General features: G+C 45.0%; 1 protein-coding gene across 1 annotated transcript; it reads right to left on the bottom strand.

The window, feature by feature from the left end:
* Positions 1–582: 582 nt before the first annotated feature.
* Positions 583–17,448, bottom strand: LOC146445233 (tumor necrosis factor receptor superfamily member 1A-like). The gene is made up of 10 exons (XM_085070035.1): positions 16,791–17,448; positions 7,254–7,455; positions 6,824–6,952; positions 6,356–6,502; positions 4,728–4,809; positions 4,331–4,398; positions 3,995–4,117; positions 3,616–3,653; positions 2,698–2,854; positions 583–2,145 (listed from the first exon to the last, which is right to left on the bottom strand). The coding sequence occupies exons 1-10, from the start codon at positions 16,827–16,829 to the stop codon at positions 1,844–1,846; spliced, it is 1,287 nt and encodes a 428-aa protein (XP_084926161.1). The 5' UTR covers positions 16,830–17,448; the 3' UTR covers positions 583–1,843.
* Positions 17,449–18,473: the final 1,025 nt, after the last annotated feature.

Below are 18,473 nucleotides of genomic sequence, written 5' to 3'. Positions count from 1 at the left end.
CAAAATGATCCTAAATTAAAATAGGATGTAGACATAGCAAAAAAAAAAAAAAAGGCTCAAACTGGGAATTAAAACTGACTTCAGTTCCTGGCTTTGTCACTGACTGTCAGGAACTTCCAAGTTTCAAGTAGGAAACTTTCAAGTGGAGCTAGTGCTTTACTGCTTTGACATGGTGGTTTGGTTCCTCGGACAAAAACATGTAAGATTAACATTAAAGTATAACCTATTATTATTCTTTTATTTAAAGATGTTTTCCTGTTTAAAAAGCCAGATACAAATCCAAATGACTCATTGTATATTGTTTAAAAATTCACTTTAAATGTCCTGGCATGCCCTTTGATTCTTGAGTATCTGAGAAGACCTGCAACTGGATTTAATTTCAGTCCTACTTCCTCCCTTCAGCTAGCTCCTTGTGTCTTGAGGTCAGTTAAGTTTTACATACCAAAGTACATAAAACTTGGGTTTGGGTGGTTTTTTTTTTTAAATACTTGAGACCACCAAACCATCCACTCTTGCCACTTCTGGAAGTTATTTCCCCCATCCACAGTCACAGAAAAGAAGCTGATATGAGCAAAACCAGAACAGAGGTAAAAATATTCATTTTAATTCAGAACATTTAGTGTATTTACAATATAAAATTTCTCTCTGGTCAAGGGATTAGAGACTAAAAAAACCCATATTACAAATATGTGAACAACCTGGTGCAGGCTAGTTGACTTTTTTCTACATCTGGTTCACCCAGGCTAATTCCAACGAGAAAGTGATGGTGAGAGCCTGGAGAGGGTACTGAATGGCTCCCACACCCAAGTAGCAATCACAGAATGCAGTCCAGGAAGTAGTGTGAAGTTATTCAACATTTGCTAAAATACCTACACAGACACATACACAGTCCCATTTGCAGTTAGATTCATCGAATCATCCGTACATAGATAAGCAGGTAGACACGAGCCTACCGGCCTGTGTGCAAGCACAGATTTGCAGAGGTGCTCACACTGCCAGGTGCATGGGTCCCACCTCAGCCAGCCAGATGCACACACCCCTTCCCACCCTGCACTTGGACAAACACACAGGCAGGTGTTTTGTTAATGCTAACTTACATGGTTTCTAGATATAGAAAAAAAGACTTGAGAATAAAAAAGCACCAACCCTCTCATCTGACTCACTGGCTTGGAATCCTTACTCCTCAGAGCCTGAGGGAAATGGTGTGGAAAGGATACATGTCCTCCTGTTTCTCACAGAGGGAGCTACCACATCTGGATCTCCAAGAGTCTTTTGCCACAGTGATACCTACTAGCTGACACCGAGAGGGGGCAATCCTCTCCTGCTCCCAGAAATAGGCTCATCCTCCCACCACTTCCTCTGAGTCAGATTTAGCAATCAAAAGGCTGCAATATGAGCCACTTCAACTGGTTGATCTCGCAGAAAAGTAGATCTGCAAGAAGTGAGTGGGTATTTTACATCTGAACAGACAGCTTAACCAAATCACCCTACAAGTTTTATCCCGTGATATGTGGAGCACCTGTTTCAACAACTTGTGCATAGAAGCTATTTATCATCAAGTCACTCAGAACTCCTGTTTGCATCTTAGTCAGAGTCCACACACCACTTCCTTTATGAGGTGCTTTCCCTCCTTAGGAAAGGAGGTGTTGCAGAGGTCTGCCGTGGCTTTAAGGTGCTGAACTACATGGTGGTTGAGAAGCAAACCTCAGCCTTCCTCCAGCATAGTCTGCTGCTGCCTCAAACAAACCCAGCTGACAAGTGTTAAAAAGATGGGGAGATATGGGGAAAGGAAGAGAGTTATGATCCCCTCTTAACAGTCAAAGGCAGCTAAAGCAGAAACAGATTAAAGGTGGTTGTGGAGGCTGCAAGGTTGAGGAGAGTTCTGGTTTAGCAAAGCCTCTTGAATAGCATCACTGCAGCCACTGAGCTCCATCTGGTTGAGAACACAGCTGATGTGCTCCACAGTGGCAGCACGGCCCATCTGCAGTCTCCACAGCCGGAGCATTTCATACTGGGCGTCGCGCAAGCGCCGGTGCTCCAGCTCGATCCGCTCCAGGTCGTGGTCGCTCAGGCCCAGGCGCCGCACAAACTCCTTCCACCGAGATGGAGGTACCTCATCCACCACAGTGTACAGAATTGCAGGGTCTGTGAAAAGAGGGGCAAAACTGTGAGAAGCAAGATTCTGCGGCCTCGAGGAGCTTGCATTGCCCCCTCTTGTTCAGGTCTTCTCCAGTTACTTCTCCAGTAATCACACAGACTTTTGTGATGTCCAGACTTGTTCTTATCCCTCAAAATGTAATGGGAATGTTTCCATATGGTCTTGTATAAGGTTATGAGCAGAGTCAAGCACATATGCTTAGGGCCTTGCTGCCATATATTCTTGAAAAAGAATGAATTATTGAAATTATTCTGGATCACTACCCCAGAGGCATTAAGACTGACAGCATGTCAACACATATGACAATCCATTTTAGTGGTAGGGAAAAGGGACAACAAAAAGGCCTTGCATGGATACTTAGCATATACAGCCTCACAGGCTCTTGCCATGTCTCTGCCTTTGTACTGTGCCATGCATGAAGTACACACACAGGTCAGGTACACTGGGTAAGGTCTGTCCAGCATGCTCCTAGCTACATCTGTATAATTAGGTTCTCATTTGACTGGGGAAGGAGGAAAGGATGGCAAAGTTCCACTTACTGTCTGGAAGCTGTGTCTTCCTGGCAGGTCTGACGCAGTCTGGTAACTCATGTGAACTTTGTGGCAGAGGTGCAGAAGGGGTTGCATTCAGTGGCCATTCTGTTTCCTTCTGGGACTCAGGAAGAAAGATGGAAATTTCATTTCTTTTTTCCTCAGCCTGAAAGACACATGATATAGTTCAGAATCACCCACAGCAGCACAATACTCCTGTCTCCTGCAAGTAACCACTAGCTTTATATGCTAAAATTTATACAAGATAGGTGGGGAGCAGGTACTGAGATTTTAATTCTTCCTTCATGCCTTGTTTCAGCAGTAGACACCAAACATTTCTTTCCCCCAGAACCCAAAGAGTTTAACTTTCTTTTGGCACCATAAAACAGTAGTCTGGAATAAAATATTTCTTTACAAAATCAAATAAGGCTGGGACCCAAAATCACCACCATTCTAGAAGCTCCACATGCCACCTTTCCCATCAGCCACCTCTGTAAGGCTGTGGAAACCCCATCTCAGCTGCTGCCTAGGCCCTCTTACTTGCAGTTACCTTGGACCTGAGAGAACACTGTGAAGCCACACTAAGAGGCTTGTGGAGAGATCTGAAGTAAAATTAATTAAATCCTCCAAGCCTGGGGTATGCAGAGAGAAAAGGGGATTAATGACCAGCTAATCTGAACAAAATGTGTCCAGAAAGAGAAAAGCAAAAGCCAGGAGTTTGAAAAGCATCTTCTAAGACAGGGGAAGTAAAGTGTTACTGGCTCCACCCTTTACAGGAACAGACTTCCGAATTAAACAGCCCTATTACTCAGCTCACTTGAAAATACAAGGCCTGAAAACAGCCCATGGGGAACAATATTACTCTGGATCCCAGGCTAACATATTTGAAAGTGGAAGGTAAGCTCTTAGAGCCATCATCTTGCTCACCTCTGATACCGACTCCTTGGTTGTCTGTGGCAAAGAAACTTCAAAGAAAGAAAAAAAAAGAAAGCAGAAATTATTTTCACTTCCTCTCATCCCAGAGAAAACAGGAAAGCAGCTATTCACAATCCTGCCCTCAAAAATGTTTTATAGCAAAATAAACGTCCCAGAAATAGGCTCCCGTGCACTTCCAGTCACAGCTATAGGCATGGATGCAGAACTGTAACAATAGCCTTGACTATTTATAGTTCTTATGTTACTCTGGCCTTGCAGCAAAGCAGAGTAACAGGATCCCACTGTTTCCCTCACATGTGTGCACACACAAAACCCCACTTAGAATGGGGTCCATTCCAATCAATATCACTGCACATGCTGCTGTACTCACCACAGGAGTAGAAAGACGACACTACCCTATTTTTCTGCACCAGCTTCACTATTTTATGTGCAATGCAGAGGACAGAGAGAACTCCAAATATTGCAACAAGGATGCCAAGTACAAGGTTTCCATCTGGACAAAAGGAAAAGAGTAAATGCATGAGTGACTAAGAAAGGAGGAGGTAAGTGCTAGAGGAAGAACGGCAAGTGAAGATGTGCAAATGGTAGGTGGAAAAAGGATGATGGTTTGACAAAGTGGAAAATATAACCCTTTACAAAAGGCATTAACACAACAACAGCCCACACTGAAAAGATTCTGCTGCCCCTCAGTCCCCTGAGTACTCACTGAGCCCAGATGAAGTTGGTGTGGCAGACACTGGGCTGTGACAGTGCAAGCATTCCTCTCCAGTGCAGCTGAAAGAGCAAATCAGAGAGGTGAGCACACATGAAATTAAACACTCACCATTTGCAGCCATCCTAATTAACAGACAAGTCAAGATGACCCTGCAAAGCAGAGCAATGCAGTGTGACTAGTGACTTTGGGCTCCTAGTGGGCTGGTGCCTACATGGAGGAGACTGGGGGTGGCAGAGGGGAAGACCTACTTGCCCCAGAAAGGCAATAAGAATGTCTAGATAGAAGTTATGTCTAGATAGAAAGAATCATGAGAATAATTTCCACCCCTTGTGGAGCTCCTACTGTCTCTCCTACTCAGTGGTGGGGCATACAGAGTAAAAAAGCTCACCTGGTGCAAGGCTTGCAAATATTATTACGTGACCGGAAGAACTGAGGCTTACACTTGCAAATTGCATCTTTGTTCTTTGAACCTTTAGGGAGAAAAAAAAAAGAACCTGTTGCCATAATCTGGAAAGAGAAGAAAACAAAAGGAAAAAAATCCACTCCAAGATAGATGAGAGATTACCCCTCTTTAAACCTGGAAAACTGTTACTGAAGAAGAGAAAAAGGATTTGGTCTACATTTAAAAACAGAGTTAGGGGAGGATAAAAGTAATAAAAATAAGAGTGCCACTGTCCTGTAGGTGGGCACCCTGTAGAGGCTTGGAAAGGGACTAAAATTACAGTGCAGCTGAAATTAGTCTAATGTGCAAAAAGCAGGAAAAGTCACTCAAGTTCAAGCATGACAGGAAGGGGAAACCACATGAGTCAGGCCAAGATGAGGGAGAAGTGGTCCCTGAGCAGCTGGGACTGGTGAGGAAGTCAGTTTGAGGCAGGGAGAAATCACTTCAAGCCATGGGACACATAACCACTCTTCTGATGTTGTGAGTGGAATGGAAGAGCTGTTGCTTATAAGCAAGTCACAGGAGAGAGCCTGAGTAAAACAGGTGTGGGGAGGAGCAGGCAAGACCAGTGATGGAAGGACATCAAGTTACATGAAAGGAGGGTAAAGGGTACTACAACAAGGAGCATGAAGTCTGTGGTGAGTAAGGGACAGGAATAAAACAGTTCTACATCAGCAAAGAGGAAAGGAAACTACTCAAGGGCAGTGTGCAGTGATGACCCTTGAGGAGAGGCATAAGTGTGGAAACTGTGACAAGATTATTGAGCACCAGAGGGAACACATTCACCAGTGAAACAGCAAACCTCACACTAGGCAGGGTGAGAGATGGGAAAGGGATCAGGAGCAGCATAGTTTGCAAAGCAGAGAAGATAGCTTTAAGACAAGATAGGAGACATGAAAAGAAGACATTTAAGGAACATGGAAAGAATTAGACTACAGACAGCAGTGTTTGTTTAAGATTTCTGATTCCTGACTGGAGATGAGGCACCTTGGGACAGCTAACACAGATACTTCTCCCAGACCCTGGCATTATCCCAAGGGAATGCCCAATGCCACTGGATATGGTTCAGAATTACCTAAGCAGCTCTTTACTTTAAAACACTGCACAGAACACTGTGGTGGTTCAGCAGCTGACTGACAAGCAGTTCAGGTATTTTCAGGACCAGAGGTATCTTCATCCATTGCACTCGAAGTGCTTCCAGCAGTTGGGAAGGGAAATGGAGTGAGTGTTAGGAGAAAGACAAAAAAGGAAGACAAGGGGAAACCTGCTGTAGAGCATAAATCCCTTGCTTCAGGACAGGCAAGGCAAAGGTACCAAAATTACGTAGAAAGTAGCTCCTCACAGCAGCCAAAACCAACAAACCGTTCAAGGGCAAAACAAAAGAAACTGTGATAGGAAATGGAGACTGATGCCAGAGCATGCAAAAAATAGCAGTCTTTCTGGGGAAAGGGAGCAGACAAACCCAAGAGTTGTTCCAAAACTACCATCCTTTCAGTGCAAGGCACTGCAGCATATCAGGAAGTCTACCCTACTACGGTATGTCCATACTGGATCCATATCCATGCCATACTCACAGCTGGCAAGAATCCCGTCGGCACACAAGCTGCAGTTCCTACACTGGAAGAATTCAGACTCAGAATCAACCTGATACTGATTCTTCTGACAGCCACATACAGTATCATGCTGTGGGGTGCAGGGGGTCTCTACTATCTGCTGGAGTTCTGAGGAAAGAAAGGAGAAATGATTACTCCAACCTCTTCCTTTACCTTCAACTGAGAGCACGGTTACAATGATAAGTATTGTTACAATGATAAGTATTTGGCCTAATTTTCACAGGAATAGGCCAAAAAGGCCTACAAACTGTATCTCATACTGTACTAATTTGGTAACCCTCATTCCTGCTGTCCTCAAGCCATTCCCATATGCTGTCTTACCCATTTAGTTCCTTACTTTTCCAAGCTCCCTCACTCACCCTGCTGTTTTCCCTCAGCCCCCATCCACCACCATTGTGCTCAGATCCCGCAGATGTGATGGTAACTCACCTGTGCGGCACTTTGTGCACTGTAAGCATTTAGATATGGTGTTATCAACAGCTGTGAATGTGCCATCAGCACATGGAAGACAGAGAGTTGCCTGGTCAGGACGGTCACAGTCTTTTGCCTTGTAGGTACCTGCAAGAAAATGACTTAATGGAGCTCTGAAGGAAGGCAAATGCATTGTCTTAGGGAGCATGGGAGTCACTGGTTCCTCAAAGAAACTCTGGAGTTGATGTTGTAGGGCCAAGTATGCTTCCTCTCACCAGTGGGAATGACACTGACAGCCCAAAAGAAGAGAAAAGCAATAAGAATTTAGCTGGGTAGGGATAGGTACCAAGGAAAGGGAGAGCTGATTAGCTGTAGGAAAGAGACAGTTTGAGAGTGAAGGACAGGGAAATGCCTCCAAAGTCGCTACTGCTGTGTTTGTTTTGCATACCTGCATGACACCTCATGCAGCAGTGGGTCTTTTTGGGGTGTAGGTATTGTCCCAGTTGACAGTGCATCTGCTTCTTTTCTCTCCTCAAGGGATTAGAGGGGTCTCTTCCCTCCAAAGCTACCTGATGGACTTGCTGTGTATATGGCACTGGAGCAATTTCTACAGATTCCTTCGTCAACACGCAGACAAATATTAGAATAACCTGTAAAAAGAGAGGGAGAGAAACAAGGTGAGAAAATGTTATATCCCCCTGCAGACTGCACCTCTGACTTCAACACTTAGAATTAAATCATATCATAACAATGAGTTCAGTTTACTTGGCTGATTCTGGTATTGGGACCCTCCACTGACAAATGTGTGCAGGGAGATGATTTACAAAAATAAACCCCAACAAACAGATGCCTGCCATCTGTGATGTTAATATGCAGTTCAATGGCCTCTATGGCAAACTGGTTGTATATAAAACAAATATTTTTCATTATGTGAAATTTATACATGGAATGCCTTGAAAATGCTGCAGCTTGCATAAAAGTTACACAAGAGCAAAGAAATGTTTTTATTAAGGAAGGCAGTAAGGCTGTCCATGTAGAAACAATTCCACAGAGAAGAATGCATCCAGTACTTGCAGTTCCACTGAATAAATACATGAGATGGGAAGTTTGGAATAAGATATCAGAGGAGGATCTCAATGCCTGCAAAGTACAGGAAATCTTCCAAAACTCCTCCTGAGCAAGCCAGACCTAGAAACGTGGGAAAGTTATGGTTTTGACTTCTCCCCGTGTCAAGTGTACATTCTTCCTCTTAAACTGCAGCTGTTAACAATCAGCCTGCACAGTCCAACACAAAAATACACAGTTTCTTCTTTTTTAAATTCCTTTTATATTTGATTTCTAATTTTTCCACTTGGAAGTTACTGTTGTCATGCCAATGTTAACAGAAATATTAAGATTGGCATGACTGCCACATGACTGTAAGAGAGTGTGACTTTGTACACCCACACCCACACAAACAAAGGGTTAAAAGAATAGTCTGTGCAAATAATGAAGGATGCCATTCCCTGGACACTCTTTTCAGGACACTATTCCCAGCAATAAAATTGAGAAATGTACTGTTTATGTAATGGCCAAAGGTTTCCACTCTGGTAAGACCACAGCACAAATGACTCATCAGCAAAGGATTGTGCACCAGAAGGATGCTAATGAGCTTGTAGCACATCATAAACAGGACTCCTTTGCCTGTTGGCCCAACAGAAAACTAGACCCTGGGTATGTGTTTCAAACCTACATTCAGACAAGAAAAAATAAACAACAACAAAAAGGTTAAAAAAAACCAAACAAACCCAAAACCAGGTAAAAACTTGGCCCAAGATTTATGGAGCCCGAAGTCAGCAAGCTTCTACAGCAAAGACCCATCCCATACCAACTGATGACTCCTGAAGAGTATGAATGAAAGATTTGTCCAAAAACTAGTTTGTAGTACCGTACAGAACTCCAGCAGCATGATGAAGACTTGACAACCTGCATCCCTTGTCATCCTCTTTGCACACAAGTGATCCTGGCCACACCATCTGGACATACATGAGTTCATGCTTCTGAGGTTGTTAGAGATGTACCAATGTACTCTATGCGTCAGATCATGTGAATGATGAAAACCAACTCTTTTTTTTTGCAAATAAACACCATCTTGCCAATATAATCTCACAGAAAAGTTTACCATACTACCTTGCTTTTAACTGCAATGTTTTCCCAGCTTCTTTTTTTGAAAGTGGTAAGATATCCAGCAGTACAGGCACAGCTTCAGAGTTCTTTTTCTTTTCCTTGCTTTTGCAGCTAGGAGAGTTATAGCAAAAGCAAAGTAGACCAATAAGGGTAAACCACAACGCTGATACCAATTTTGTGGTTGCAAGCTTAAGAAAAGATATGCAAGATGGCTATGACAGCCCCACACTGTCCTGTTTCTCTTTCAGAATTAAAGCCTTGGGGGAGAAAGGTAGATACATAAAAGCAACTTAAAACCTCAAGAAGGATGGAGTTTGCAACTCCAACAAAGCTAAAACATAATTTTTCAGAAAGCTCTGTCATACAAAGATGTATTCAATAGACCTAAATGGTGAAGAGGAAAAAAGAGAACCACATATTTAAATAACTAGCATTTCAGACACCACTGGCTGACCACAGGATAATTGTAAGCACTCTAACAACTCCTCGATAAAACTAAAAATTGTTTCAGCAGCTTACAAGATTTATTGCTTGCAGGAAAACGGCTAAAAGAGCCTTCACACAGATGGTCTGACATACAGTAACAATAAAAACATTCTGATTCTCTAGCCAGTGATTAATCCCCTGATATGAGAATATATACAGTCAGCCCGTAAGTCACACAAGTCAGCAATAGAAACAAGATGAAAGCATAAAAGATTAAGCAAAAGATACAGAGAAAATCGGTCACATACACCTTCAAAGTCAAAAGAAAAAAAGAAGTGTTTTCAATTTTTCAGTTTAAGTGAAAGCATGCCTGTAAGTGTAATCAGACCAGAGTTAACACATTATTACTGATCATAATCTGAGGTAGAGTCATAAGCCACAAGTGACTCACACACCAATGAGCTGGCCATCCAGCAAATTCGTTAACAAGGGGGGAGAAAAACCACCACCACCTTAAGCAGCTCCCCATTCAGCAATACGTGGATTTATACCAATGAACAACTTCATAAAATCCAGGTAATACATCAAATTAGAACAGTCTATTCTATTTCAGTAGGAAGGCACATACAACAATCATCTGGTCCAACTTCCTGATCACTTCAGTCCTGACCAAAAGTTAAAGCCTGTTGTTAAGGGCGTTGTCAAATGCCTCTTAAACACTGATGGCTTGGGGCTTTGACCACCTCTCTAGGAAGCCTGTTCCAGTGTCTGACCACCTTCTCGGTAAAGAAATGCTTTCTAGTGTCCAGTCTGAACCTCTCCTGGTGCAGCTTTGCACTATGGCCATGCGTGCTATCACTGGATCCCAGGGACAAGGAATCAGCACCTCCTTCTCCCCTTCCCCTCCTCATGGACCTTAGAGAGCAATGATGAGGTCACCCTTCAGCCTCCCTCTTTCCAAACTACACAAGCCCAGAGTCCTCAGCAGCTGCTCACTGGACATGCTGCTGGGAGACACAGGGCTTGCCAGCCCTCCCAGCAGCTTTGTTGCTGTTGAAAATTTGTTTTTTTTGAAAGTAGCTAAGTGCTTTTTTGACATAAGTAGCTAGAATTTTTAGGTTGCGAGTTGAACTTTTATCTGAGCCATGTGTCTTACTCTACATGTGGCTGTGTAGAGTAAGACAAAGATGGATGAAACCTGGAGATAAAAATCTGAACATTAATAAAAATCAGAATAGATAAAACTGTAGCTTAAACATTACTTAAAAATTAATAGCTAGATTGGACAGACCATAACTTGTGATATTTGAACTGTAACAACCATATTACAACATGGACTACAAAACTGACCAAAACCCCCACTGAAAGCAACCTAAGAGGATGTGAAGGTGACCACATGGCAACCACTTGGTAGCAAAACAGTGACTTAATGAAGAGTGAGAAGACCCCATACCCTAATAATGCTTTTGGTCCAGACTGTCACATGAGGGATAGGGAGTTTAGATCATAAGGGTATAACTGCCCCTGGATTTCTTTGTTGGGGGTCCCTCTTTTGAGGCACCTGCCTCGAGCTACCATGTACCATAGTTGATTTGCCAATAAATCTGTCTGATGGAGATGAGAGCCTGATGTTCAAAATTTCTTAAACTGTTTCCCTCCTCTGGACACATTCAAGGACCTTCAAGCCCTTAAACTGTGAGGCTCAGAACTGCTGCCAGCACTCCAGGCGAGGTCACACCAACACTGACCCCAACAGGATGATCCCCCCTTCTGATGGGCTGTGCTGCTGTGTTTGATGCATCCCAGGACAGTTTTTGCCCTCTGGGCTGCCCGGGCACACCTTGCTGACTCTCACTGAGCTGCTGCCCACCAGCACCCCCAGGGCCCTCCCTGCAGGGTGCTCTCCAGGCACTCCTCTCCCAGTTTATATTGGTGCCCAGCGGTAACTCTGTCCCCAGATTCAGGATCCAGCATTTGGACTTGCTAAATGTCATTCCATTAATCACTGCTCAATGCACCAATTTATCTAGAATAAATACACTGAACAGAACTGGTTCTAGAATTAAGCCCCAAGGAGCACTGCCGGTGATCAGTCGCCAGCCAGATTTAGCTCTGTTTGTCAAGAACTGAAGCCTCAAATCATTGATAAGAGCTTGCCAAGGCAAAGTTAGAGGTCTTCTGCAAGTGAAATAAGCTGGTTTTCCGTTGTTAGATATACAACACACTCCCCAGGCCAGGATAAAAAACGAGTACCCACTAACAAATGCTTCATAGAAAAGCGGACAATCTGTATTACCTAAGCCAATTCAAACCACACATGTGATGCACACCCCTGATTCATATTTTCTGTGAATAGAGACTACCCAGGGAAAATAGAGTCAGCAGAAACTCTAGGGTTTACCTCTGAAACTGTTGCTGGAGTACCCAAAATATGGCAGAATGCTGCTTCCTTGAAACATCCCACCCCTCTGGGTGACAGCTGTGTTCCCCACACATTCTCCTTACATGCAAGGCAACCCTAGTTCCTTCCCATGCCTCACACCAGCCTTTATTGCCCAACAGGGACAGCGCAAAAAAGCACAGCACAAACCCAAAAGCTCTTCTATGCAAAATTTTGACAGCTAAGACAGGAGTCTCCACAATTTTCAAACTCAAATATTCTTGAATTACTGCCACCACTACAATTTACACCCTTGCTGCTCCTTCTGCCTCACCAGACTATGCACAGAGAACTGCAAGTGAGGTGATATCCTCCCCAGAGTAAGGCAAAGGGAGAAAGGAATGGCAAAGATAAAAGTGTAGAATGAAGCAAGATGCCAGAAAGATGGGTGGGAGGGTGGAAATAAGGGACAGTTGAGAGCACTGCTCCCAGGACAAGGAGACGTAAGGCACAGCACCTGAAACACAGGGACTGCACAGGGAAGTGCAGCATATCAGGGCTACCATATTATCACCTCACAAGGCTGGGAAATACCAAATTACTCAGCACGGATGGCTGCAGCCCTGCTGTGACCTGCAAGGCTTCTTGGCCATGGGGAGAAGGGTGGAGGGAGCAGGTACAGTGACACACAGATAGGACAGTGTGACGAGAAAGAGGAAATGGAGAAGGTTGTGTTGGGTGCAAGACTTGCCTCTTCTAGAAAGTCAGTGGAAGCCTAGAGGTGGATGAAGGCTGGTCACAGAAAGTAATCTGAGTGGGAAGGATGGGGATTAGACAGGTAAGAAATTACTCCTGCCCACATACAAAGCATCTTGAGATCCCATGCCTGTTCACATAAATTAATAGACATAGCATGATGTTCTGCCTAACTGTGAGTAAAACAGCTCAGACTTTACCCTGTCTGAGAAAGATTCCATTGCAATAACCTAATCGACCACTGCTCTCAAAAAATTCTTCCATTTTGCAAATTCTGTTTTTAAACTAATGAGCTACCTGCAAGTAAGGGTCAAATAATGACTCTATGAGTCATTAGAGTGTCTCAAAATATTTCTTAATAGAAAGTTACCTTGTCTTAAGAATCCAACATGATACACACCCAATGCACCAGTACTCTACATATGAGTCATCTGGTAGCTTTTTTGATGAGTCATAAAAAATTAGTCAGCTTGAAGGCTTGGACGAAAATCAGTATCCTGCTCAGACTAACGAGCTACCAAAGAAATCTGGATGCAGGATTACCCTTATGTTCTTTGTCTAGTTCAGCCATTTCCAAAAGCTTTTTGAGGTCTGCATTTGTTTTAGTTTGCTATACGAAGACGCAAGGGAAACCAGAACTTCTGCTTTACACATTGAGAAATGTGCATTAAAGCAACATTTACAGGAAGCTTTTGTCATTGCTCACTAAAATCTGGAAAGGTCAAAAGAAGGCTGCAAGAACCACTGTTATAAATAATCCTCCATTTTATGACGATCAGAGGAAGGAATGCTGTATTTTAGGCCTTGTCTAAAACCAGGAGTCTAGTAATAGCTTTGATAAAAGGAAGAAAGGCCGTAGCAATCTGCCCATGCTGTGCCGCCTCACACCCCTTGCCAGTGACTCACTAGGTGAATTTTTAAGTCAGGCAATTGTCAAATGCTAAGTCCTACTCATTGGACCAGGTATATTCCTGTTTGTTTTAATAGAGAAATGTAGTGACACTGCTTTGAGATGTGCTTTCCACTGTCAGGTTCCTAAGACCACAACACAAAGATGTGTGTTAGCAAAGGAACACTCAGCTATCTAGGGATTACGAAAGAGAACACAAGGCATCTGCCCCAAATACAAAGCCTCTTTGTGATGACTAAAGAAAATGGGTAAGAACGAGCAAAATTACAACATTGGGTTTACTACAAATAATGCTGTTAATGCAGAAAATGGATTGCTAAATAAAAAGGGAAGGGTGTCCAAAGTGACAGTACTGGTTACTTGTGAAAACAAAAATTACCACGTAATTGTACTTAGCAGACCTTAATAAAAACGTTTCATTTGGCTAGAAGTAGTTAGTCCTACAAAAGCAGTACAAAGTTGAATTAATCTGACTGGAGAAAACAATCAGAAATCAATCAAATGCTATGAATTACTAGGAAAGGATTTGAGAACAAAACCAAGAGTGTTGTTATGACAATATATAGAGGATTGAATCTGGACTGTAGTTCTGGTCTCCAACCTTGAGAATATAAATTAACTCAGATAAAATACAAAGAAAAGTAAAAATCACCATCAGTGGTATAGACTGGCTGCCATAAAGGGAATGATAAAAACCACCAGTCTACAGAAGAGAAACCTGAGCCAAGGATTCTGTAGCAGGCTCAAAGTCATGAATGCCAAAGACAAGGTGAACTGGGATGATTGGACTCTGTTTCTTCCAATACAAGAACTAAGAGGCATCACATAAGACAAGCAGGAGACAAGTTCAAAACCTATACAGGGAGGTACTTTTGTAACCAACACACAGTTGAGGTGTGAGACTCTCTGACAGAGTGCTGGGGGTGCCAGAAACCTGCCCCATTTCCAAAATTGATCATCACAACCATCAGCAAAAGGAAAAAAACCACGCTCAGGGGTCCAAAATATGACGATGGAATTTCAGCTTGGAAATTCCTACAGTCCCAGACCACTGGGAGCCAGGAAAGTATTCTTATTTTTTGTTGCAGTACACTTGCCCTGCTCCAAAATGCTTGGCAGACACCTGTTACTGGTCACTACTGGAAACAGGCTGGTGGCCCAACAGTTCTTTCTTACAATGTACTTGGTGGCCTGGTTTTCAATTTTTATATAACATAGCTTCTAACTTCAAAATGGCAATTTCTCCCTTTGCTTCAAAAAGGATTCAGTGCCAGAAGTACCATTATGGCTACTTTGTCTTTTTTCTTCATAAAACTAAACTTTCTTTAACAATTTCCCCCCTCCCCCTCCTTTTCATGAGACAGAAAACACACTGGCCTCAGTGAAGACAGATGCCATTTTGTCCACCATAAAAGTTAGGAGTGCATGGGGAAAACACAGAGGACCTGAAAATGGGTTTAAGGACAGGCAGAAAGATAATGCATGGAAACAGGCCACAGGAAATTTTGAAGAATCACAGGAAACATACAAGAATCAGAAAACCAGAAGAGGGGCACCAGGGGAGAAGAAACACTATGAGGACAGGGGATGGTATGCAAAGTAAACAACAGATGAAAGGGCATGCAACAGAGCAAGACTTGTAACTCTGAAAAAAAAGATTTTATTGAAAAGATAAACATTACCCCTAGAGAGTACAGTGTTTCTGAGAACTTGAAATGATATGCAAATAGGAAGGGGGAAATGTCCTCAAAAAGAAATCCTACTGAAGGACACTTCCTCCAGTATATTATTTAACTGAAGATAATATGAAATATTTGGGGAATCCAATAGGTTTTTCTTTTTCTGCTAAGAGAATGAATAATATCACATATAGTGTCTGATTTACCCCAAAATGTGTGCAACTCTATTCTTAACCCAGAAATACACTTTTGAGGTTTGCTAACTGCTTTGAAATCTATCCATAAGTCAACAGTTTATGTATCCTACCTAGGTGCAAAGATGGTAAGTGATACACATCTAGAGTCTAGGTGCTCCTACTCCTCAGTTTTAGCTGTGTTGCCCTGCCACTGGTAGCTTTAAGTCTATTACCTGGTTTCCAAACTTTCCAAGCAGTAAAAAACTCTCAAAAACAAACCCAAACCTTTCTGGAAGAAGGTAACTTTGAGACACATTGTTGCAACTTTCTGATAGCAAATTAACAACCAACACTTCACAAGTTCAGTGCAGCCAAGTACAAGTGGGTTTTACTAGGATGCTCAGGTGTTTAGGGATAAAGAGTTTGATCTTGCAACCTCCAGAGCAGTATTTATAATCATGTCATGATGCTGAGCGACACCACCCCACTGTCACAGCCTTATCACACATCTGCGGATCCTGGATAGCCATTCACGCCTAGCAATCGGGTTATTCATAAAACTCTCCGATTTCTTTTACAACTTTTTCACCCGCAAAATCACAACGGGCAGCTTAAAAATCTTGCCCTACGATGCTCGGGATGGCTAAAGATCTACCGGCAAAGCTGAAGTCGCTTTTATACAAATCCCGTGGTTTGGGGCGTAGCTACAGCTCACTGATCTTTGTTTAACCGCCCGCAGAGTGGCATTTGTGTGCGCCCGGCTGCACAGCAGAGCGGGGGCGGCTCGTCCCGGCCCCCGCACAGCGCAGGCGGGACGGAGCGGCTCCCATCCCGGTCCGGGCGGCTCCGTGCTCCCGACCAGCTCCGGCGCCCGGACCGCCCCGCGCGTTAACGGCCGCGCCGCGGGCTCCAGGGAATCCACCGCCGTTCCCGTAAGCCCAAACGCCTTTCCCACAAGTCAGGGATCAGTCCCGGAAACGGCGCCGGCGAGCTCGGTGCCCGGCGGTGGGCGGGGAGCGGAGGAGGCAGGCGGCGAGCCCGGCCGTGCCGCTGCCCGGCTGCCCCGCGGGCGCCCGGCGGATGGCGCGGCTCGGCTGCCCGACCCGCTACCGCCGCTCCCGCCGCCCCGGAACCGGCACCGGCACCAGCCTCCCCTGCGACGACGACCGCCCGCCTCGCCCGGCCGCAGACTCCCCGAGCCCTCCCCCGCCGCTGCCCGCCCCGGCGTGGGGCTGTCGAGAGACAAGCCCTAGCCCCCCGCAGACGGCTAGCAGAAAGCGAGCTGTCCGCAGACCGGCAGCGACGGCGAGCCCGGCGGCGGCCAGTAGGGCCGAAGAGAGCCCGGGCCCGAAAGCTCGACGGCGGACACCGCTCTGCGGACCCGCAGTGGGCTGCAGATCCGCGGGGGCGGAGGCGTCGCCGGGCGAGGCTGTGTCCCGCCGGTGCGCGGTCCCGCTCCGTCGGGAGCGGCCAAGTCCCTGCCGTGACTTACCGTCCCCAGCGAGGTGCGGGGCAGCGCCGGGCCGCGCATGGCTCCGCGGCCCGCTACATCCCCATGGCAGGCTGCCCCACGGCCAGAGGAAGCCGCCCCAGCCCTACCCAGCGCCGGCCGGAGCAGCGCGGAGAGTGACTACCCCGTCTCCAACTTCCTGGCAGCGGCAGCAGGAAAGAGAGCGGCGAGCGGGAGGCGGCCCGGAGCAGCGCCGAGCCCCGCCCGCCCGCCGCCGTGCCAGGAGCGGCGTCGGCAGCATTCCCTAAAAACCCAGACGGACAAGCTGAAGAAGAGCAACGGATGGTGCGTCGAGGGGCTAAAGATGCTGGAAAACACACGGGAGAGGAGCCAGAAGATGTCCACTGCAATCTTAAAGCTCCTTGAGGCAGGAGCGTTTCACCCTTCAGCTGTATTTTTCGTGTGAAACTTAACCACGTACTTGTAAGGAAAAGGCTTTTTGCATCTTAACTGCCTCAGTTTTAAAGAACGACATTTTCCAGCCACGACCAGCATTTTTAGAGCCTCTATTACCATCCTGTAGCTTTTAATTAAAAATGCACATTTTATTGTATGCTCCAGTGAACCAGCTGTACAGATAGTGCAAATATAAGCAAAACCTGCATGACATTCTGTGTAAGCCCTGCTTTATTTAATATATCCTCTTAGCATGTTTGAAAAACAAAAATACAGCTAGGAATAAGTGGCTAAATGATAAAGAATTCCCCTTCATTTGTTGCCCATTAAGACTTGCCCTTGCTTTCTGCAATTGTCTCTATACTCCAATCAAAGACATTAAATCAAGCTACTAAGCATTGTTTTGGAAGAATTTGCCCATTTCAGTACAAAATGGGTACAATTCACTCCGTGGACTGCCTGGATTACTGCAGACAAATCCAAACACCTCCACAGACTGTGCCTGCTATGGAGTTACTTATCTGCTGTGTGGAAGCCAACGACGGCAAATGCACAGGAGAAAACAAGGAGGGCACTTTTCCACACTTTGGCTTGAAACAGCTCTGACTTTCCAGCTGCAAGTTCCAGGAGGGAAGGAAATAGCAGAATAACCTGTTATCAGATTGCAGCCATCTCCAGGGATAGAGGTAGAAAAGATTTTGTCCCCTTCATTTCCTTGCCTCGAATGAGGACAATACAAAATTAGCTGCTAAAGAGAAAATTCTGGCGCACATTCTATGAAGGAGGAAATCATGGTTTTAATGGGCTGTTTCAGGCTTGGCACATGCTGTCATGTGAGTGGATGAGGCACATCCTTCAATCTTCATGGAGCTTCAGCCTTTAAAAAAAAAAAGCCCACTTCTCCAGAACCACACAAATGTCAGAGAAATCCCCACAGACCTTCACATTTGACTCCTCCCAGGCTCAGGGAGGGAGATCTCACAGCCTACTGCACGTTTGACATTTACACCAATGTCAAATGCATCAATGCACATCTACTTCCCAGTTTTCACCAGAACTCCAGGTCCAGGCCTCTCTCCATTCCTGCCACCTCCCTGCAGCCTGCTGGGTCTCCAGCATTTCCCAAGGTCCTGTGGCTATGTGCCAAGGCCCAGAGGGACTGAGCCCATCCTCCTGTCACACAACCACTGGCTTGCAGCTCATCTGCCAGTCCAGCCGCTTTACTCCCAGACTGCAGAGCTGTATTGGGTTTGCATAATCACGTTTTGG

Source organism: Lichenostomus cassidix, chromosome 1, assembly GCF_008360975.1.
Source record: "Lichenostomus cassidix isolate B80296 chromosome 1, HeHo_3.0, whole genome shotgun sequence".
Taxonomy (NCBI): Eukaryota; Metazoa; Chordata; class Aves; order Passeriformes; family Meliphagidae; genus Lichenostomus; species Lichenostomus cassidix.
This window is presented reverse-complemented; position numbering and strand designations above follow the sequence as displayed.